Here is a 21,741-nt window from a genome sequence, read left to right on the forward strand (position 1 = left end):
TTTTGTATGGATATATGACATAATGAATAAGAGCAAACCTTGTTGAAATGAAGGACATCCAGGCCAAGAATACTATACAGTCACACTGAAGGCCTTAGAAAATACTTAGGGAAGTAATCCTTTTTGGAAATGGATACATGAAACCACAACCACCAATTCCATGGATACAGTGGTCATACTGTATATCATTTAATACCTAGGCCCAATCCAGAAATGATCAATCATAAACTAATAAACAAAACTATAAGCACAAGTTTGATACTAATAATAAAAGTCAATGTTCCCATTCTGATAAACCCTGACATCCTTAATCATATCTCATCTGTGAGAGATGGGAAGCACATCAACATTATTTCTTTGACAGTATCCACACTACCTTGTTAAATTAGTCAATGCTATCATTAACCAAAAATGCATCATGGATTTGTTCTCGAAGGCTTTCATGGCCAGAATCACTGGGTTGCTGTGAGTTTTCCAAGCTGTATGGCCATGTTCCAAAGCATGATCTCCTGATGTTTCGTCCACATCTATGGTAGGCATCCTCAGAGGTTGCGAGGTCTGTGGGAAATTAGGCAAGTGGGGTTTATATATCTGTGGAATGTTCAAGGTGGGAGAAAAACTCTTGTCTGCTTGAGGCAAGTGTGACAATTACAACAGAAAGCATGTGGACATTTTTAACAGAAAGGAGGAAACCATGAAAATGAACAAAATCTGGCTACCAGTATTTAAAAAATCTAAAATCAAGATGGTAAATAAAGAAGACTCAAAAAACAAGGAAATTCCTTTCAAGAAACAATCAGGGCCAGCTAACACCTCCCAACAAAGGATTCACCCAGGCAGGAAGCATCCAGGCTTTGAAGCTACAAGGCCCGTCAATGCTAATCAAGGTGGCCAATTGCAATATTCACACGTGCCTCAAACAGACAAGAGTTCTTTCCCCCACCATGGACATTCCACAGATATATAAACCTGACTTGCCTAGTTTCCAACACACCTCACAACTTCTGATGATGCCTGCCATAGATGTGGGCGAAACTTCAGGAGAGACTGCTTCTGAAACATGACCATTCAGCCTGGAAAGCTCACAGCAACCCATCGAGGATTTGTTTATTTATTGTTGTTGTTGTTGTTGTTGTTGTTGTTGTTGTTGGGTTGATGTATGTTTTTTGGGGTTATATGGCCATGTTCTAGAGACATTCTCTCCTGACATTTCACCTACATCTATGGCAAGCATCCTCAGAGGTAGTGAGGTCTGTTGGAACTAGGAAATTATTATTATTATTATTATTATTATTATTATTATTATTATTTACAGCAATTGTAGCCCATCTTTCTCAGCCTTATGGCAACTCAAGGTGGCTTACAGAAATTGGTAGAATTTGATGCCATGCATTCATAAAGTACAATTAAAAACATTCAACCTAATATTATAAAAACCTTATAAACCATTAAAAACATATCACCATTGTTGTCCTGTTAAAATAATTGTCCCGCAGCATTGTCTAGTCATTCCATGTTAATTCTTCCTATTTCATAATTATTTATTCCGTTGCATGTGTTTTTGTGAATCTTCATTTTAAGGCAAGGTTGGGAAACATGTGGTCCTCCAGATATTAGATGGCAATTCCCACTACTTCTCCCTATTGGATAAACTGACAGAAACTTGAAATCCATTAGCATCTGGAGGGTCTTATAATCCTGCTTTAATATAATCACTATTTTTCATTTCCTTATCTTTTCAAGTTCTTATCTAAAAATCAATATATATTTTCAATTGCTTTTCATATGCCAGTTTATAGACTGAAAAAAATATTTTGCTTAAATTATGGTAGTTTCTTGGTACCTTTACTAGCAACTCCAGTAAAGCCAATATTTGTAGCAACCAATAATGTAAAGTGTTCATTGGGTTTACACCATGTTTGCAGCCTACAAATTTAAGTAAATGTCCCTTGCTTCAGTCTGTTCCTTAAAAAGACATACCTGCCTATCTCTATTTTCATATTTACTAAGACATTGTTGTTACATAAGTCTCATATAGTCATTAAACAGTCTTGAAATCTCAGGTACTTACAAACATGAGGCGTGTAGGTATGTTGTCAGATTCTACCAAAGGGTTTTTATAGAGCCAGATCTCTTCTGGCTGAATAATTCTCTGGAATGGATCCAAAAATTCTGTAAAGCTAAATAAAAGAAAAAGAGAACACATTATTTGAATGTGTATCTCAAGGAAGAGAGTTTTAAAATGCTGGGGATTCCTGCATGCCACAATTACATGTAGAAACTCTTGAGACTGAAATCTTTCCCAAGTAGGGATAACCATGAACAAGACATTTAAAACCTTCCCCATTTCTAGATAAACAGTGAAACATATATAAAAACACATTTACACAATAAATTAAACAAAAAAAAAAAACAAAATATTTGTAGCTTTTCCAGCTTTTATATAGCTCAATATACAAGCTGGATTTTTTTTTCTTTGCATTGTTATTAACCAAAGTGAAAGTGCGAAAACATTTCAGTCACGTGGTGAAATTGCCAAGCAATGGGATCCAATAAAGAGCAATATGTCAATAAAAACCTAAACTAAAAAACATGGGAATTCCTGACAGGAAACAATCAGGACCAGCTAACACCTCCCTACAAAGGATTCCTCCAGTCAGCCAGGCTTTGAAGCAGCAAGGCCATTAAATGCTAATCAAGATGGTCAATCGTAACAATCACACTAGCCTCATATAGACAAGTGTTCTTTCTCCCACCTCATTTGTCTAGCTCAGTGGTTCTCAACCTGGGGTCCCCAGATGTTTTTGGCCTACAACTCCCAGAAACCTCAGCCAGTTTATCAGCTGTTAGGATTTCTGGGAGTTGTAGGCCAAAAACATCTGGGAACCCCAGGTCTCTAGTTTCCAACAGACCTCACAACAGATCTTAGGATGCCTGCCATAGATATGGGCGAAAGGTCAGGAGAGAATGCTACTGGAACATGGCGATAAAGCCCAGAAAACTCACAGCAACCCAATGGGATCCGACATTTGGAACAGTTTGAACTAACTTCCATACAGTAGACAAACTGCCCATCAAATAAAATATTATTATCATCATTATCACCATTATCTCAGGACCAAAATCAAAAGTGGCTGACAACCTTAAAAACTATATAATTTAAACGCCCTGTATATATTTTAAAATAATTAAATGTTACAATTATTAAGATAAAATAAAAATAAAAGAATCTTACATGGGTTGCTTTTATTTATAGAAGGGAAAACCACAATGGGGCCCAATTTCATTTCAGGCAGACTCTCGAACAGATGTCTAGCAAAAGGGCATGCTTGGGCCCAAGACATTTTGGGCTGTTACTAAAATTAATCACTTTTTCTAACAAAAAATATGATGGACCAGCTATTATTTCCCTCTTCTACAATATCATAAGAAAGACTGACTTATCTTCTGAACTACTAACCCACAGGTCAGTAGATCAGGGCTGTCAGCAATTTTGTATACAATTTTTACAGTGGCAATATCACAAGTTCCAAAAGGAAGAAAGAACAAGGAGGATTATTGCAAGGTTAAATTGTTATATTAAGAGATATCCTATCAGGTTTAAACTTCATCTGTGTTTTCTCGGGCAGGCAAGTTCATGAATTCAGTTTTCATGAAAAGTGTTCTGCATGTTATTCAGAGCATTCCCATCTCTCTGACCTAGTATGAAAGGTATACATCTTACTTGCTTGCTTACTTAGGCGATCCCTTGTGGTTCGAGTAGGATTGTCTTCCAAAATCGGTGTACTGGCAGTGGGTACGTAGGTGACTATAGAGCCCTATTCTTGACCTGCATGTTCTCCCGGAGTGAGGGCATTGGTTTCTAGGTGGAAGGCGGTCCCAGTCAGGGTTGGCTTGACGCACCTTCCTCTTGGCACATTTCTCTGTTTTGCCCTCAATTTGTGCCTCTTCAAATTCTACAGCACTGCTGGTTACAGCTGACCTCCAGCTGAAGCACTCAAGGGCCAGGGCTTCCCAGTTCTCAGTGTATATGCCAGAGTTTTTAAGGTTGGCTTTGAGCCCATATTTAAATCTCTTTTTCTGCCTGCCAACATTTAGTTTTCCATTCTTGAGTCCAGAGTAGAGTAACTGCTTTGGGAGATGGTGGTCGGGCATCCAGACAACATGGCCAGTCCAGTGGAGTTGATGGTGGAGAACCATCGCTTCAATGATGGTGGTCTTTGCTTCTTCCAGCATGCTGACATTTGTCCACTTGTATTCCCAAGAGAATTGCAGGACTTTTTGGAGGCAATGCTAATGGAATAGTTCTAGGAGTTGCATGTGACGTCTGTAGATAGTCCACGTATATATATATAAAGGATCTGTTTGTTTTGAATGACATAACTCAAAACCCGCTGAACGAATTGCTGTCAAATTTGGCCACAAGGCACCTACTAACCAAAAGAGTGACCATCTCTCTCTCAAAAAAAGATTTTGTCATTTGGGAGTTGTAGTTGCTGGGATATATTATTCACCTACAATCAAATGGCATTCTGAACTCTATCACTGATGGAATTGAACCAAGCTTGGTACACAAAACTCCCATGACCAATAGAAAACACTAGAAGGGTTTGGTGGGCATTGACTTTGAGTTTTGGAGTTGTAGTTCACCTACATCCAGAGAGCACTGTGGACAAACAATGAAAGAGCTAGACTAAACTTGACACAAATACTCCATATGCCCAAATATGAACACAGATGGAGTTTGGGGAAAATATGTGGGAGTTGTAGTTACTGGGATTTATAGTTCACCTACAATCAAAGGGCATTCTGAACCCCACCAATGATAGAATTTGGCCAAACATCCCACACAGAACCTCCATGACCAACAGAAAACACTGTGTTTTGCAGGACTTTTCAGGGGCAACACTGATGGAATTGTTCTAGGAGTTGCATGTGACGTCTGTAGATAGTCCACATAGATAGATAGATAGATAGATAGATAGATAGATAGATAGATAGATAGATAGATAGATAGAGGATCTGTTTGTTTTGAGTGACATAACTCAAAACAACAGATTGTGACATAAGATTCTTACACCCCCTTGGAAACCTGTTCTTCCTCTTTTCTTTCTTTTCCATTTAACCAGAATGGGCCACAGCAACACATGGCTAGGTAAAGCTAGTATATTATAAAATAATATATCAATATAGAGTATAGAATGACTATAGTACAACCCCCAAATCTATGGGAGGAGGGCCATCCATTTGCATTAGTCACTCTGACAGCTTAATAGAAGACATATTTATTTGGTCAATGAGGATAGGATATGCAGTTGCAAACATTATGAAATAAAAGGCAACTCTTTCTGAATTAAATGTGGATCCTTAAAATGGTCTGTAAACCATGCAAGTAACTTCTAGTGCTCTTTTTAAGGGAAAAGTGTGTCAAATAACAAATACCAATACAAATGCTGTGTCTATACACTTATTTGTAACAGTATCAATTCCAACTGTATCTTCATTTTTGATAGCACAATCTATTATTGTTTTTAAAGTGAGCCCAATATTTTTTTCCTGATTGACAACTGGCAAATAGAGGGAGAAAACGTGGAAGCAGAGACAGAATTTGTATTTCTAGGTGCAAAGATTACTGTAGATGCAGACTGCAGCCAGGAAATCAGGAGACGCTTACTTCTTGGGAGGAGAGCAATGACCAATCTCGATAAAATAGTGAAGAATAGAGACATCACACTGGCAACGAAGATCCGCATAGTTAAAGCAATGGTATTCTCTGTGGTAACCTATGTATGTGAGAGCATAGGGAAGGCTGGGCAAAGAAAGATAGGTGCTTTAGAACTGTGGTGCTGGAGGAAAATTTTGAGAGTGCCTTGGACCGCGAGAAGATCCAACCAGTCCATACTCCAGGAAATAAAGCTCGGCTGCTCTCTCGAGGGAGGGATATTAGAGGCAAAGATGAAGTACTTTGGTCACATCATGAGGAGACAGGAAAGCTGGGCAAGATAATGATGCTTGGAAAAATGAAAGGAAAAAGGAAGACCAAGGGCAAGATTAATGGATAGAATCCTTGATGTGACTGGTTTGATCTTGAAGGTGCCTAAAGGAGGGGTGACCAACAGGGAGCACTGGCATGGGCTGGTCCATGAGGTCACGAAAAGTCAGAAGTGATTGAACAAATAAACAACAACATTATTTTCCATGATTGTACTACCAGCAGAAGTAAATGCCCTCATAACCCTATTCTACCCAACGCACAGGTTTTTCCTTCTGCATATCTATGGTGCTACCACACATCAAATACTGTGTAAATATTTTCTAAATGTATTGCTAACCTGGAAAAAAAGAAACACGGAGAAAGAAAACAATGGAGTTATATTTGAGAGTGTTTGGTTTAAAGGGGGGGGGGTAAGAAAAGACATGATGGAAGTAGATAAAATAATTCATGGCATCAAAAAAGGGGAAGAGGAGAGGAGCTCTCTCTCTCACACACACACACACTCACTCACACACACACACTCACTCACACACACACACACACACAGATACAATATGAGAACACAGCTGAAGGACAGGAGAATCCAGACAAAAGAAAGTACAATTCACATATTGCATATTTAATCTGTCAAACTCACTACTACATGATATAGTGATGTCTGCCACTTTGGACAGCTTTAAAAGCAATCAGACAAATTCATGCAGCATGGAGTTTGTCAGGCATGATGAATATATTCCCTGTAGTAGGAGAGGAAAATCTGTTTCTGCATAACAGTCACTGGGGATCAAAAGCATAAAATATCATGTGGGGGTTTTGATATCTCATTAGCAAATGGTCGCTCACTTTAAGCAAAATGTTAGGTTATATCAGACTCGGCTTGATTAAATGCTATTCTTTCTTTATGTTGCAATGGTGGGATTCCCAGAGAAATTAATGGAAACTGTGTTATACTGTTGACTCTGAGTCAACCAGCATCCATAGCAAATGGGAGATGCCAAAAAAAGTAGTTTCTACTTGTTTGAGATATACAAGTAGTATTAAAAATAGGCCTAACTAATAGGTAAAGGTAAAGGTTTTCCCCTGACATTAAGTCCAGTCGTGTCCAACTCTGGGAGTTGGTGCTCATCTCTATTTCAAAGCCAAAGAGCCAGTGTTGTCCGTAGACACCTCCAAGATCTTGTGGCCAGCATGACTGCATGGAACGCCGTCACCTTCCCAACAGAGCGGTACTTATTGATCTAGTGACATTTGCATGTTTTCGAACTGATAGGTTGGCAGAAGCTAGGGCTAACAGCAGAAGCTCACGTTGCTCCCCGGATTCGAACCTGTGACCTTTCGGTCAGCAATACTATACTCCATATTATATCATACCACAAACTCTGTATAGATTGTGGTATAGATTGGATATTAATATTGAAATACAGCAATTAAAAGCAAATAAAGACAAATTTAACTTAATGTAACACAGTTTTACCTTTTTACTGTATGTATTATAAATACAAGTTTTTTATTTCTTTTTAGTGAGTTCTCTCTTCCACTTTCAGTCTGTCACACACTTTGCATAGTTAGTTCCCCTTTTGTAGATCAGCATCAAAGAGTTAAATGATCCAAAACTGAATATAGATTCTAATAAGTTAAGAAAGTTTGTACAAAATAATTTTCCTTCACTGTACTCTCTTCTCATCTCTGCACACAGAATATGCATGAAAAATATGAACATAAATGAATATATTTTGATAAACACCTTTGAACTTCCATTCAACTGAATACATTTGAGGTTAGAAGCAGCTTGGCAATTGATTGATTTATTTAATATACCACTTTTTCCCAGTTCAGGACAAAAAGTGGTTTAACAAAACCAATTAAAACCGAATTAGCTAATATCAATCTTACGTGTGTGTGTGTTTTTTTAAAAAAAAAGCTTTGAAATAATTACATTTTCATATTAAAATGGGATTGAATTAAAAACAGAGAACATTAAAACATAACAAAAAAAGAAGTAATAATACAACTATTCAAAAGAAAATCATTTTAAAAAGAAGAACTTTGACAAGATCTAGCTTGACAGATTGGCACATCTGTAGATTCCAGCAACAAACAAGAAACCATTGCACTGATTATTGAGTGGGCGTCTTGTGGTTACAATCAAGAAACTCTAGAAAAACATTATCTCATCCTATTGAAGACCCAATTTAATACATGAGATAGCATTTGAAAGACTGCCACGTGATTTCATAGGAAACTGCCTCAAACTAAGCCAGAGAATTTCTGCATCTATTCCAGTGTTACTTAGTCTTAAATCTGAAAAACCTTTATTGTGGCTTTCATTGTAATCATTACCATCCTTTCAATGTCACTGTCCACAGATGCTACTGACTGCAGTTCTGTGCCATCAATAATTCAGACTGCTGGGGAAGAGAGGGATTGTTTTGGAAAACAACTTTCGAATTTTCCAGACAGCATATTAGCCAGTGGGAGTCTGGGATTGAAAAATGTATCTTCTCCAAGATTTACTCTACTCTAATTTGCAGCAACTTTCCAAGCTGTCAAATGGAGATCTTTCACATCACCTAATTCTTCAGCTGGAAATGCCAACTATTAAATCCTGGACATCAGGAGACGCTGCTGCTGTTATTGATTGTGATCAAGCTTACTACAACTTATGGTGACTCATAAATGAGAGGCCTCCAAACGCCTCAGTCACTAACTGCATGCAAACTCATAGTGTGGGGTCCTGGTTGAATGAAACCACCTGTAGTGTAATGTCACTTTTCCAGCTACCTTCCCCATGACCTTCTGGCACACAAACTAGTCCAGTGTGGCCTAGGTAAAACTACGGTTAGGTGGATCTGTAATTAGTTAAGGGGACGAACCCAGAGGGTGCTCACCAATGCTTCCTCTTCATTCTGGAAAGAAGTGACGAGCGGAATGCCGCAGGGTTCCGTCCTGGACCCGGTCCTGTTCAACATCTTTATTAATGACAGACTTCCAGTGAGCGCTGATGATGGCAGGCAGGGCATTCTGAGGGCTCTCAAAGTGCCAACCACTTCTTTGGTTGGGAGGGCAAATAGGACCCCCCTCCCCCAGTGGATTGAAGCCAGGGGAGACGCAAAGCCAAAACGCCACCGCAGATGACCCCAAAAGCTTATTTCCCCTCAAGGGAGTCGACTGAGTGGTTCTGGCATAAGGGGCCATGGGCGTGAGGATCGAGAAGAGGGAGGCGGGTGACAGCCCGCAATTACTGCCAGCCCAGCTCACCTTTTAAATTTGGAAGAGACGGCAATCCAAAGAAAGGCGAGGTTGGAAGACCAGCCACAGAGGTAACAATAAGCTACTCAAGAAAACATTCCAATTCCCCGGGAGGAGAGGGCGCTTTGCCCGGCTATTAAAGCCCAAGGAGCTATTAAAGCCCTAGGAATCTGGTACCAGACCATTTAAAAACCTTAAATTAAATAGAAAGAAAAGGGAGTAAACTAAAACTCCAAATGGAGAATGGGAGTGAGGAAATATAGGATTTAATTTAATTTAATTTAATTTAGAGGGAATCATCCTACATTAAAAAAAACCTGAGAAGCCCGAAGAGACACAGTATACAGAGATCACAGAGAACAGAAGATGGAAGACTTTAAAAAATACAAAAGAGGAGCAAAGGGAGCGAGAGAGAGGATAAAGGAGACAGACTTGAGACTTTTAAAAGACACATAAAGCACCTACAAGGTACAGAGAAAACTAACTACCGGGGGGGGGGGGCAAATAAATAGAAGGTGATGAGATAACCAAGGAGGAACCAATATAATCAAACTGAGATACTTGCTCAACCTTTTTATACAGCGACCCAATAATCAAAATAATTTAAATTAAATTAAATCAAACTAAAATATATCCAATCAATTTTACAATGTAATCAATTGATTAAGTAATTAAGGAGAAGCGCAGTAACCAAATACCAATTAAATTAATTAATTTAATTTATTATTAAAATGGGCAAAAATCACTCCTCAAGCTTAATCAATTTGTATTGGATGATCAACCTGATCATCTTTGGAGATTTCAATGGCGTTATGGACACTAAAATGGACAAAACCCAAAAACCGAAAAACTTAAAACATGAAGAGATTAGTACTCTCCCAAAAACCTTACTAAAGATGAAGGAAGAATTTGATCCGCAAGACACATGGCGAATCCACAACCAAAAGAAAAAAGACTACACATTCTTCTCCAACAGACACCACAGTTGATCAAGAATTGACATGATCTGGACTTCAAAATCTTTAACTGCCAAAATTTCCCAAATCAAAATTTTAGCCAAAAACTATTCAGACCATTGCCCAATAGTAATGAAGATTAACCATAAACAAAATACGAGAAGATGGAGACTAAACGACAATCTATTGAAAAAAGAAGATATACAAACAAACAGAAGACTGATAAAGGAGTACCTCAACATGAACGGCACACCAGACATGAATCCAGAGACAATCTGGAACACTTGTAAAGAGGTAATGGGGCTACCTCATCCAGTAGAATTCGGCTAAGAATAAAAAACGAAGACTGAAGATGCAAGAGATACAATCAGAAAAAAACAAGAAAGAGAAAAAAACTTTAAATGAACACTAAGGATCTACAATCAAACAAAGAATTAGATCCGTTAAAGAAGCAGAAACATCACCTAGAGACAAACACATGACAAAAGATTTAAAATTTAACAAAGAACTTTCCAGAATGCTAACAGACTGGGCCTCTGGCTGGCAAGGAAAATAAGGAAGAAAAAACAAGCAAAGCTAGTCAGAAGAATCTCCACAGAAAATAAAACAATTACATCAGACAAAGAAACTAGAGAAGAATTCTTCAATTTCTTCACTAAGCTCTACACGAAAGATCAGATTAGAAAAGAGGATATTACCTATTATTTGGGAGAGCAAAAACTGGAGAAGATCTCAAATTACCATAGAGACCTATTAAACAGAGAAATCTCCAAAGAAGAAATACACAAAGCGATAAGAAACTTGGACAGGAGCGAGGCACCAGGGCCAGATGGCCTGACAGCTCTATTCTACAAAGCAATGAAAGAGATCACACCTTTCCTCAAAAAAATAATGAACCGGGCTCTGACAGAGGGAAAGATACCGGATTCCTAGAAAGAAGCTAATATAATATAAAGAAAATATAAAGAAAATTCAGATGAGACTGACGTAAGGAACTATAGACCAATATCCTTGCTCAATATCGATTACAAAATTTTTGCCAACATATTGGCCAAACAACTCAAAATATGGTTGATCAAATGGATTGGAGAAGACCAAAGTGGATTCCTACCGGACAGACACCTCAAAGACAATGTCAGAATGGTTATAGACTTAATAGAGTTTTATGAGGTAAACCACCAGACAGAAGTGGCCTTCCTAGCATTAGATGCAGAGAAGGCCTTCGACAACTTGAACTGGGACTTCTTCCAACTCCTAATGAAGGAAATGGATATGGGCCACCGATTCAAGAACGCAATTCAAGCAATCTACGGATCAGAGAGGGCAACGATTTGGATTTATTGCCACCCGATGGAGGACTTCCCAATCAATAAAGGTACGAGACAAGGATGCCCCCTTTCCCCATTAATTTTTATTATGTCAATAGAAATGCTAATGAGAAGTATATATGCAGACCAGAAATTAAAAGGGGCAAAAATCGATAAGCACAACTACAAAGTAAAAGCATTTGCTGATGACCTGATTTGTTTTATTGAAGAACCCAGAACCAACATTCTAAAATGAATACAAAAAAAAATTGAAGAATTTGGCAGCCTGGCAGGACTTAAAATAAATAAGAAAAAAACAAAGATCTTGACAAAAAATATGTCCAAGGCAAATCAAGAGACCCTAAGGGAAATGGTAGACATGCAGATCTCATCAAAAACTAAGTACCTTGGAATACAGATAACAGCCAAAAATTCCCAATTACTAAAAAATAACTACAAGTCAATGTGGAAGGGGATTAAAAAAGATCTAAACCTATGGAAAAACTTGAAACTCTCACTACTGGGCAGAATTGAGTAAATAAAAATAAATGTACTACCAAGAATACTCTTTAAAAAGTGGGTTTCGTTGAAAAATATGATTTCTGGGAACCCGTAATACAAAATGACTAAAAAAAACAACAACTAAGATCTACTCCAAATTGTTAGAATGGTCTATTGAGACCGAATAAAAGAATGCATGGTGAAATGGTCCAGGAATGTAGGAAGATCGATAAATCTGAGGGAATGGGAACCGATTTGGAAGGTAAAATTAAAATACACTTATGCAATTGAACTAAAAGAAAATTGATACAAGATGTTCTTCCGCTGGTACATCACTCCACAATAATTAGGCCTAATGTACAAAAAGTCCCAAAACACATGCTGGAAATGTGAAACACAGGTGGGAACACTATGCCACATGTGGTGGTCCTGCCCCAAAGTAAGAAAACATTGGAAAATGATCCAAGAAGCCAGCCAGAAGATCTTACAAACTACAATACAGCTTAAACCAGAATATTTCTTATTTGGAATCACAGACGAAGATATTGAATTTGATAAAAAATAAAGACAAACTGTTCACCTACTTGACCACTGCTGCTCAGATTGTACTCTCAAGAAAATGGAAATCGAAGGAAATGGCATCAAAGGAAGATCTGGAGAACAAACTACGGGAAATAATGGATATGAACACATTGACCTTTTACTTAAGAGATTCAGGGGGAAAACCTCTGAAACCGACCGACTGGACATTATATAAGGATTAAATGAAAGCTTGACAAAGCTTACAATGACCCTAAACTACAAGACAAGATGGGAAAATCTAGGTTTCAGATCAATGAAGAAATAAAAAGAGAAGCGACCTACTGCAAATAATCTTATTGAGATAGAGAAAGAAGATAAGGATGCAAGGAAGATGAACGTGGAAGTCAACACCACTTTTATTTCAGTATCTTCTCATGTTTTTTTTAATTTCATTTTATTCTATCGTAGTGGATTTTCTGTCTTCCCATCCCCACCTTCTCTCCACCCTCCACTTTACTTCTCCCGATCCAATGGATACCCCTCAATCTCTCTCCTGTCTCGTCCCTCATTAACCTGCCCTCACCTCCTTCAGAACTTTCTTTCCTTTTAAAATATCTGTAAGCAAAATTCTAATAAAGGTATTTTTTAAAAAACTTTATTAATGACTTAGATGAAGGGTTAGAAGGCAGGGAGGGATAGTCAATACTCCAGAAGACAGGAGCAGAATTCAAAATAATCTTAACAGATTAGAGAGATGGGCCAAAACTAACAAAATGAAATTCAACAGTGAAAATGGAGTGGAGGAGTTGTCCATCTCTCCGTTGCCATGGACCGACCACTTCCTGATCAGATTTAGGCTCACTGCTCCCCCTAACCTCTGCAAAGGTGGAGGACCTATTAAGATGGTCCGCCCCAGGAGGCTGATGGATCCGAATGGATTCCTGACGGCTCTTGGGGATTTTCCCGCCACCTCGGTAGGTGATCATGTCGAAGCCTTGGTGGCTCTCTGGAATGGGGAGATGGCCAGGGCTATTGACATGATTGCTCCGGAACGTCCCCTCTCAAGTAGCCGAGCTAAACCAGCCCCTTGGTTCACTGAGGAGCTGGCAGTGATGAAGCGAAGGAAGAGGGAACTAGAGAGCGTGTGGCGTTTGGATCCGAGCGAGTCAAACCGAGCACGGTTTGTGTCCTTTCTTAGGGCATATGCCGCGGCAATAAAGGCCGCAAAGAAAACTTTCTTCGCGGCCACTATTGCGTCTGCAAAGAACCGTCCGGCGGAGTTGTTTTGGATTGTCAGAGGTCTTTTAACTCCCACCACTGCAGGTGGGAGCCCTGACAATTCGGTAGCGCGCTGTGAAGCATTTGCTCGGTTCTTTGCAGACAAAGTCGCCTTGATCCGTTCTGGGCTGGACGCCGCGTTAGATGCAGTCTCCGAGAATGTAACAAGAGCACCTGCTTGTCCTATTTTGATGGATTCTTTTCAGTTTGTGAAACCCGAGGATGTGGACAAGATACTTGGAGGAATGAGGCCCACCACGTCCATCCTAGACCCCTGCCCATCCTGGCTTCTGAGGGAGGCCAGAGGGGGATTGGCTGAGTGGGTAACAGTGGTGGTGAATGCCTCCCTTCGGGAAGGCAAGATTCCAGCGAGCCTAAAACAGGCTATTATAAAGCCGCTGTTGAAGAAGCCATCACTGGACCCCACTAAATTGGACAACTTTCGGCCTGTTTCCAATCTCCCCTTTTTGGGCAAAGTCATGGAAAGCGTGGTGGCCTCACAACTCCAGGTATTCTTGAGAGACACGGATTATCTGGATCCGGCACAGTCTGGTTTCAGACCGGGGCATGGTACCGAGACGGTCTTGGTCGCCTTAGTGGATGATCTGCGCCGGGAGCTAGACAGGGGGAGTGTGTCCCTGTTGGTGCTCCTGGACCTCTCAGCGGCCTTCGATACCGTCGACCACGGTATCCTTCTGGGGCGCCTTGCGGAAATGGGTCTCGGGGGCACTGCTTTGCAGTGGCTCCAGTCATTTCTGGAGGGCCGCACCCAGAAGGTGTTATTGGGGGACTCCTGTTCCGCACCACAACCTTTGACTTGTGGGGTGCCACAGGGTTCCATACTGTCCCCCATGCTGTTTAATATCTACATGAAGCCGCTGGGTGAGATCATCCGGAGTTTCGGGGTGCGGTGTCATCTGTACGCAGATGATGTCCAACTCTGTCACTCCTTCCCACCTGCTACTAAGGAGGCTGTCGAGGTCCTGAACCGGTGCCTGGCCGCTGTAACGGTCTGGATGAGGGCGAACAAACTGAAATTAAATCCAGACAAGACAGAGGTACTCCTGGTCAGTCGCAAGGCCGAACGGGGTATAGGGTTACAGCCTGTGCTGGACGGGGTCGCACTCCCCTTGAAGGCGCAGGTTCGCAGCTTGGGTGTGACCCTGGACTCATCGTTGAGCCTGGATCCCCAGGTTTCAGCGGTGACCAGGGGAGCATTTGCACAGCTTAGGCTCGTGCGCCAGCTGCGCCCGTATCTCGGGAAGTCTGACTTGGCCACGGTGGTACACGCTCTTATCACATCCCGCCTGGATTACTGCAACGCTCTCTACGTGGGGCTGCCCTTGAAGACGGCCCGGAAGCTTCAGCTGGTTCAGCGCGCGGCAGCCATGTTACTAACTGGAGCGGGTGGCAAGGAGCACACAACGCCCTTGTTGTCCCAGCTCCACTGGCTGCCGATTTGCTACCGGACCCAATTCAAGGTGCTGGTTTTGGCCTACAAAGCCCTAAACGGTTCCGGCCCAAAATACCTTTCGGACCGCATCTTGGCCTACGAGCCCACGAGGACCTTGAGATCGTCTGGGGAGGCCCTTCTCTCGATCCCGCCTGCCTCACAGGCACGGCTGGCGGGAACGAGGGAGAGGGCCTTCTCGGTGGTGGCCCCCCGGCTGTGGAACACTCTCCCTGCACACATCAGACAGGCGCCCTCCCTCATGTCCTTTCGAAAAAGCCTTAAGACATGGCTGTTCGAGAGGGCATTTAATTAAGTGCTAAACATTACGGTAAAGAGAACTGGAATGGAACAAGGAATATGAGACTGGTTATGATTCCACTATGAGACGAAGCGGATTTTTAGTGTTGTCTGTAATTGTTGTTTAGTTTATATGTTGTTGAAACTGGCTCTTTTGTAATTGTCTTTTATGTGTACTGTACACCGCCATGAGTCGCCCTCATGGGCTGAGAATGGCGGTTAATAAGTACATCAAATAAATAAATAAATAAATAAATAAATAAAATGCAAGATACACCACTTAGGCAGAAAAAATGAAATGCAAAGATACAGAATGGGGGGTGTATGGCTTGAAAGCAGTACGTGTGAAAAAGATATTGGAGTCCTCGTGGACAAGAAGTTAAACATAAGCCAACAATGTGATGCGGCGGCAAAAAAAGCCAATGAGCTTTTGGCCTGCATCAATAGGAGTATAGTGTCTAGGTCCAGGGAAGTCATGCTACCCCTCTATTCTGCCTTGGTTAGACCACACCTGGAAGATTGTGTCCAATTCTGGGCACCCACAATTGAAGAGAGATATTGACAAGCTGGAATGTGTCCAGAGGAGGGCGACTAAAATGATCAAGGGTCTGGAGAACAAGCCCTATGAGGAGTAGCTTAAAGAGCTGGGCATGTTTAGCCTGAAGAAGCGAAGGCTGAAAGGAGACATGATAGCCATATATAAATATGTGAGAGGAAGTCATAGGGAGGAGGGAGCAAGCTTGTTTTCTGCTGCCCTGGAGACTAGGACGCGGAACAATGGCTTCAAACTACAAGAAAGGAGATCCCATCTGAACATTAGGAAAAACTTCCTGACTGTGAGAGCCATTCAGCAGTGGCACTCTCTGCCCCAGAGTGTGGTGAAGGCTCCTTCTTTGGAGGCTTTTAAACAGAGGCTGGATGGCCATCTGTCGGGGGTGCTTTGAATGCAATTTTCCTGCTTCTTGGCAGAGGGTTGGACTGGATGGCCCATGAGGTCTCTTCCAACTTTATGATTCTATGATCTCCCAGCATTAATGTCTTTTACAATGAAGCATACCATCTCATGGTATGCCGAAAATGAAACTGCCTCAGTTAATCATCATTGCTTCTAGTGAGAGTTCAGAGTTGATTTGCTCTTGGATTCATTCTTGGGAATCTGTTGTATTCATAAAACCTGCCTCAAACACCACAATTCCACTGAATTTATTTTCTCCCTGTGCACTTCCTTCACTTTCACAATCATGAACAGAAAGTGGAAACACTATGATCAAGAGATTACAGAGTGGGAAAAAGGGGAAACACAGGGAGTGTAAAACTATGGCTGATGCATATAGAGTCTTTGCTCAAAGGAACCAGTCACAGAAAAATCATCTCTACAGAAATGGCAGCTGACTGCAAGCAGTGGTTCAGAGGGAGAATCGATTATACCAGATACTCATGTTACAATTCCTAAGGAGCTTATTCTAACAATTCTTGAGGAATGCAGTCTTGGCAAATTCTGGCATGAATTTTTTTGATACCTTAATCTACAAATGTCAAGTATAAGGCCCATGGGCCAAATCTGGCCCGCGACATCATTTTATGTGGCCTGCAAAGCATTCAATGTCAGGGCAACATAGTTACATTAATACAGACTTACAATTACAAACAGCCCTTTGAAGGAAACCATAAGGCCGATGTGGCCCTTGGTGAAAATGAGTTGGATACCCTTTCCTTAATCTGTTCTAATCTACAGACTAATGCATGGATCAGGATATATCTATTTATCAGATTTTGCACTTCTTTGGGCATTGTGACACCGTTCTCAGCACAGGTAAGTAGCATAGATGAATTTTGAGGTAACATAGAATGTAAAATGCACATTGTGATGCAAATATATTTGAATTTTCATGTGCATTCTTCATTTAAAAATGAATGGATTCGGGTGATAGTAGGGCAAAGCAAGTACATTTGTGAACTCACACAAAATTGTCATGGACTGAAAATAAATTTGATATTCATTTTTATGTATTGTCCCATAAAATATGCAGTTGTAATTCACAATCACAATTACAAATGCATAACCTAGCATCATGCATTCATAAGTGATTCATATGCATACTCTGTATCTATTAAATCATGTTGAAATACATAGGGAAAGTAAAAGTCCCCCACTCCTGACTTAACAGGCACTAGGTACGGTGACCAAAGGCTGACATTCCCACTAATTTCTCACCAGTGACTGTTGAACTGGAGGTTGCTGGAAGGAGGAGTGGAGATTTAGGTTTACTGGATCCCTATTGACAGGAGAACAGACTCCTGTCGCTCACAGAGGCTGCTGCCTAGTAAGTAAGGATTGGGAGGGAACATTTTTGAGCTGTGAGCTGCATCAAGAAATCAACATAAATATGCAGTTTCATAGAATACCAAAAGAATATTCCAGCTCATGTATCAGTCCCTTCCAAATCAGTGGCAGCAGTATGCCTTACTTCCTGCCGTGTTTATTGTTCAGAAAACATTATTCAGACTTAATAAAGGATGCAATGATCTAAACTAGTTTAGTGGCACTGATAATTATCCCAATTCCCTGGCATCTGGACAAATGTCCACCGCTGGCATGTTTTATAATCCTCCAAAGGCCAAACAAGTATAATATCTATTTCAACTGGATTTTTGAAAAAAGTATTAGCAGCTGTTATGCTTACGCAAGTCAGGTTTTGTTTGTCCTTTCTTTTGAAAGGGATGTGCTACACATTATATTTCTGAACAGAAAACATACAGTGTTTACTCTGTTTGATTAACAGTCTGTAAAGCCAGCCTTATTGGTTTTGATTGCCCTAAGGAGCACAGGGTTTTAATATTCACCAAACATACTGTGGGAAGAACTGGAAAAAAATTCAGAAACGAAAGAGCTGTTGTTTTTATATGCTTAGCAGCTATGTACTCCTGGAGTACTTGAAAAATGCTGAGATCTTGACAGCTAGTGAAAAAGGTTATACAACAGGAAAGAGTCCAGATGACCTGTGGGCAGACCTTAGACTTGTAGAAATATGTATGATTTGAAACATTACAGCTTCCTATACATTCCAGAAATCCCTTAAAAGGTATCAGGACCACATTGAGACTCTGGAGAAGGTAGCTTGACTCTGATTGTAATTTTATTTGGTTTGAATTCAGAGGAATGCTCCCCCCATAACAGAAAATAACTGCATACTCTATGTCTTTCTATGTCCCATTCCTCAATCCAATGAACACATACTGAAGACTCCGAGTGGGGCAATGGCTGCATTTATCACCGAATCTGCAAAATACCAGTGTGAAGCCAGTGATGAAAAGCATCTTAATCCCTGGGTGCCTCTAATGATGTATAGTCTCCATGAAATCGCCAGGATGGGCTCATATAAACCTTTCCTCTAGTTCTTTTTTTGGTTAACTCAATCCTTCAAGATATGATAAATTTCTTTATCTGACTGTGTATTGATCTAATGTTTCCTTGGGAAGGGGTAACATATACGGTATATAGCTTCACACATTCTGACATCCCATAATTTTCAAATAAAACTGTAAAACTAGACCAATGCTAGGGTTGCCAAGTCTCAAGGTGTTGGCTGAAGTCTCAGGGAATTGCTGGGCTTCTTCTGATATTCCATCAAGAAGACAAATCTCAGGGCAAACAGCAATGATAGAAGAAGAAAAAGATTTAATTTTTATGTGAGATAGGTTTAAAGTAGAGGTGTAGCTACATGGGTAGATGAAGGCACTCAAGTAAGAATTCAACACCTTCAATGAAATTTCAGTCCTCAACTTTATAATACTACAAAGAGTGAGACAGTGAAAATGATTCAAACCTTTAATGTGCTGTTTATCCATTCCCTTGGTAATTTTGCCAGTTTCTTCTCCTTGGCTGACTCAGCTCTGTTTCTAAATGCTCAGCTGAAATTTTATGTTATTGAGATGGTAGAAATTTTGAGAGTTTGGGAAAACGATTATGAGGAACAGCTGAAGATACAAAGCAAAGTCTCTTTATCAATGAGCATGCTACAAACCCAGTTCAGGAGCAAAAGTAAACTAGTCAAGGTTGCAGACCACAAGTCAAATGCTGAGGATTCACTGCATAATGTCCAAGGTGCAAGAGTACAAACCATTGTCATAGTTACAGGAGTCAATCCAAAGTAAGCAAGAGTTTAAGGGAAATCCAAGATCCATAAATCAAAGCTAGGCAGGTTGTTTAAGAGTCCAGGGATTCAACGTACATCAAGGTCCATAATGAGATACAAGAGCAACAGAGTCCAGAACAAAGTTAACTGGTAAGTTCCAGGTTTCAACAAGGCACTTAACAGGATTTCAGGGAACACATTTGGGCATCAAAATACACACAACCAACATCCATATCCTAATACCTCAGATACTTATTTTCCAAAGAGCATTACAGCTTGCATCCTATTTCAGCAGGCCTACCTAATGATCCTTACAGCCTGTGAATCCTTACTAGGAAAGCAATTTTGGCCATTTACAAACAGGAGGGAGATTAACCCCTTCTGACCATTCTATAGTATCAATAATAACACCCACCAAACTGCTAGGCATGGCACACAGATAGATACCACAGGTTTAAAACCTGGGCACTCAACTCCAGCCATTCCCAACTCTTTGTCTCAACCCAAAGATCATTGTATGTTGCACTTGTCCAACTTCTATGCTCCAAAAGGCACCAAATAAGCAGGATCCATTAAATACCTCTCTTACATCACAAGAAGGACCTGCCTCTATGATATAACAAGGTCCAATCCTTATAGTATAAGAGGTACCTGCTCCCTGTCTTGGGTTTTGGCCTTGAAATCTTACTTATAGAATACTCATCTAACCTGGTAACTCTATTCAGTTATCAGCAGCTATAAGCCATATAAAGTCATATATTGGGCAAATATTACATGACAGTTCCTTAAGGTGTACTAAAAAGCAAACTGGTTTACAAACACAAAGCTTTCAAAACATTCCATTATCCGTTTTGTTTTGTTTTTTGTCGTGTCAGGAGCGACTTGAGAAACTGCAAGTCACTTCTGGTGTGAGAGAATTGTCTGTCTGCAAGGACGTTGCCCAGGAGACGCCCAGATGATTTGATGTTTTTATCATCCTTGTGGGAGGCTTCTCTCATGTCCCCGTATGAGGAGCTGGAGCTGATAGAGGGAACTCATCTGCCTCTCCCTGGATTCGAACCTGCGACCTGTCGGACTTCAGTCCTACCAGTACAGGGGCTTAACCCACAGCGCCACCGGGGGGCTCCCCCTTTATCAGTGACCTTGACTCAATAAGTAAAAAAAATAACTTGCTTAGATTTATTTCCTAAAACCTGTTTAGCAATGAAACATTGTTTTTTACACACATACTATCCTAGGGATCTTAGGTGAGTAGCAGTGACACTGGATGGCTATATAGAATTAACAATGTTCTTTCATTGTTGAATCTGATGTTTCATCACTTCAAACATAAAAACACAAAAAGTTGCACCTAGGAGATACATTTTGAAAATCAGTAGAAAAAAATAATAACTTTTAAAAGAGAAGTATAGCACAGAAAGGCTTGTCCTTGTCCTAGGCCAATTATGTAGTTTTCATTTTATTTTTAATGTCATGGTAAATCAAGAGCAAATGACTTATGAATTCTCATCCTCATGCAGTTTGAAGATTCATATGGAAAGCTCTTGAGAAATAATAAATTAACAAATGCTGCTACTCATAAACTCAATGTTTATATCCAATAATCTGTTAATTTTGCGGCTCATAATGCAGTTTAATTTAATATTTGCCTTGCTACCTTAATTAGGTTAATTAGGATATCCGCCATGAAATATACACTGCTTTAAAAAGAGAGAGAGACCAGACTTCAGAGTTGAATGCAATTGCTCAAAGGAAACTTAACCCTTGCACTTGATTTACAAAGCATCTTCATAAGCAAGTAGGAAGTCAATAAGACATTAAGTTTATCAAGAGAAGCAAAAAACACTTTTTCAGTGGAAACCACCCCCATGTTATGGCAGCTCCACTGGTTGACGGTCTGCTTCCGAGCTAAATACAACGTGCTGGTCATTTCCTAAAAGCCCTAAATGGTTTAGGTCCAGTATATTTGACCCATTGCATCTTCCTATATAGACCATCTCGGGCACTGTGGTCAATGGAGGAGGCTCTGCTCTTAGTCCCACCCCCG

General features: G+C 40.4%; 1 protein-coding gene across 1 annotated transcript in view; it reads right to left on the reverse strand.

Annotated features, from left to right (window-relative positions):
• PLPP4 (phospholipid phosphatase 4) overlaps positions 1–21,741 on the reverse strand; it is a 145,052-nt gene that overhangs the window by 83,089 nt on the left and 40,222 nt on the right. The window contains exon 2 of the mRNA XM_060768541.2: positions 2,072–2,180. Coding sequence (XP_060624524.1) covers positions 2,072–2,180 — 109 coding nt within the window. The remainder of the gene's footprint in view (positions 1–2,071; positions 2,181–21,741) is intronic.

The sequence above is a fragment of the Anolis sagrei genome, chromosome 3 (genome assembly GCF_037176765.1).
Source record: "Anolis sagrei isolate rAnoSag1 chromosome 3, rAnoSag1.mat, whole genome shotgun sequence".
NCBI lineage: Eukaryota > Metazoa > Chordata > Lepidosauria > Squamata > Dactyloidae > Anolis > Anolis sagrei.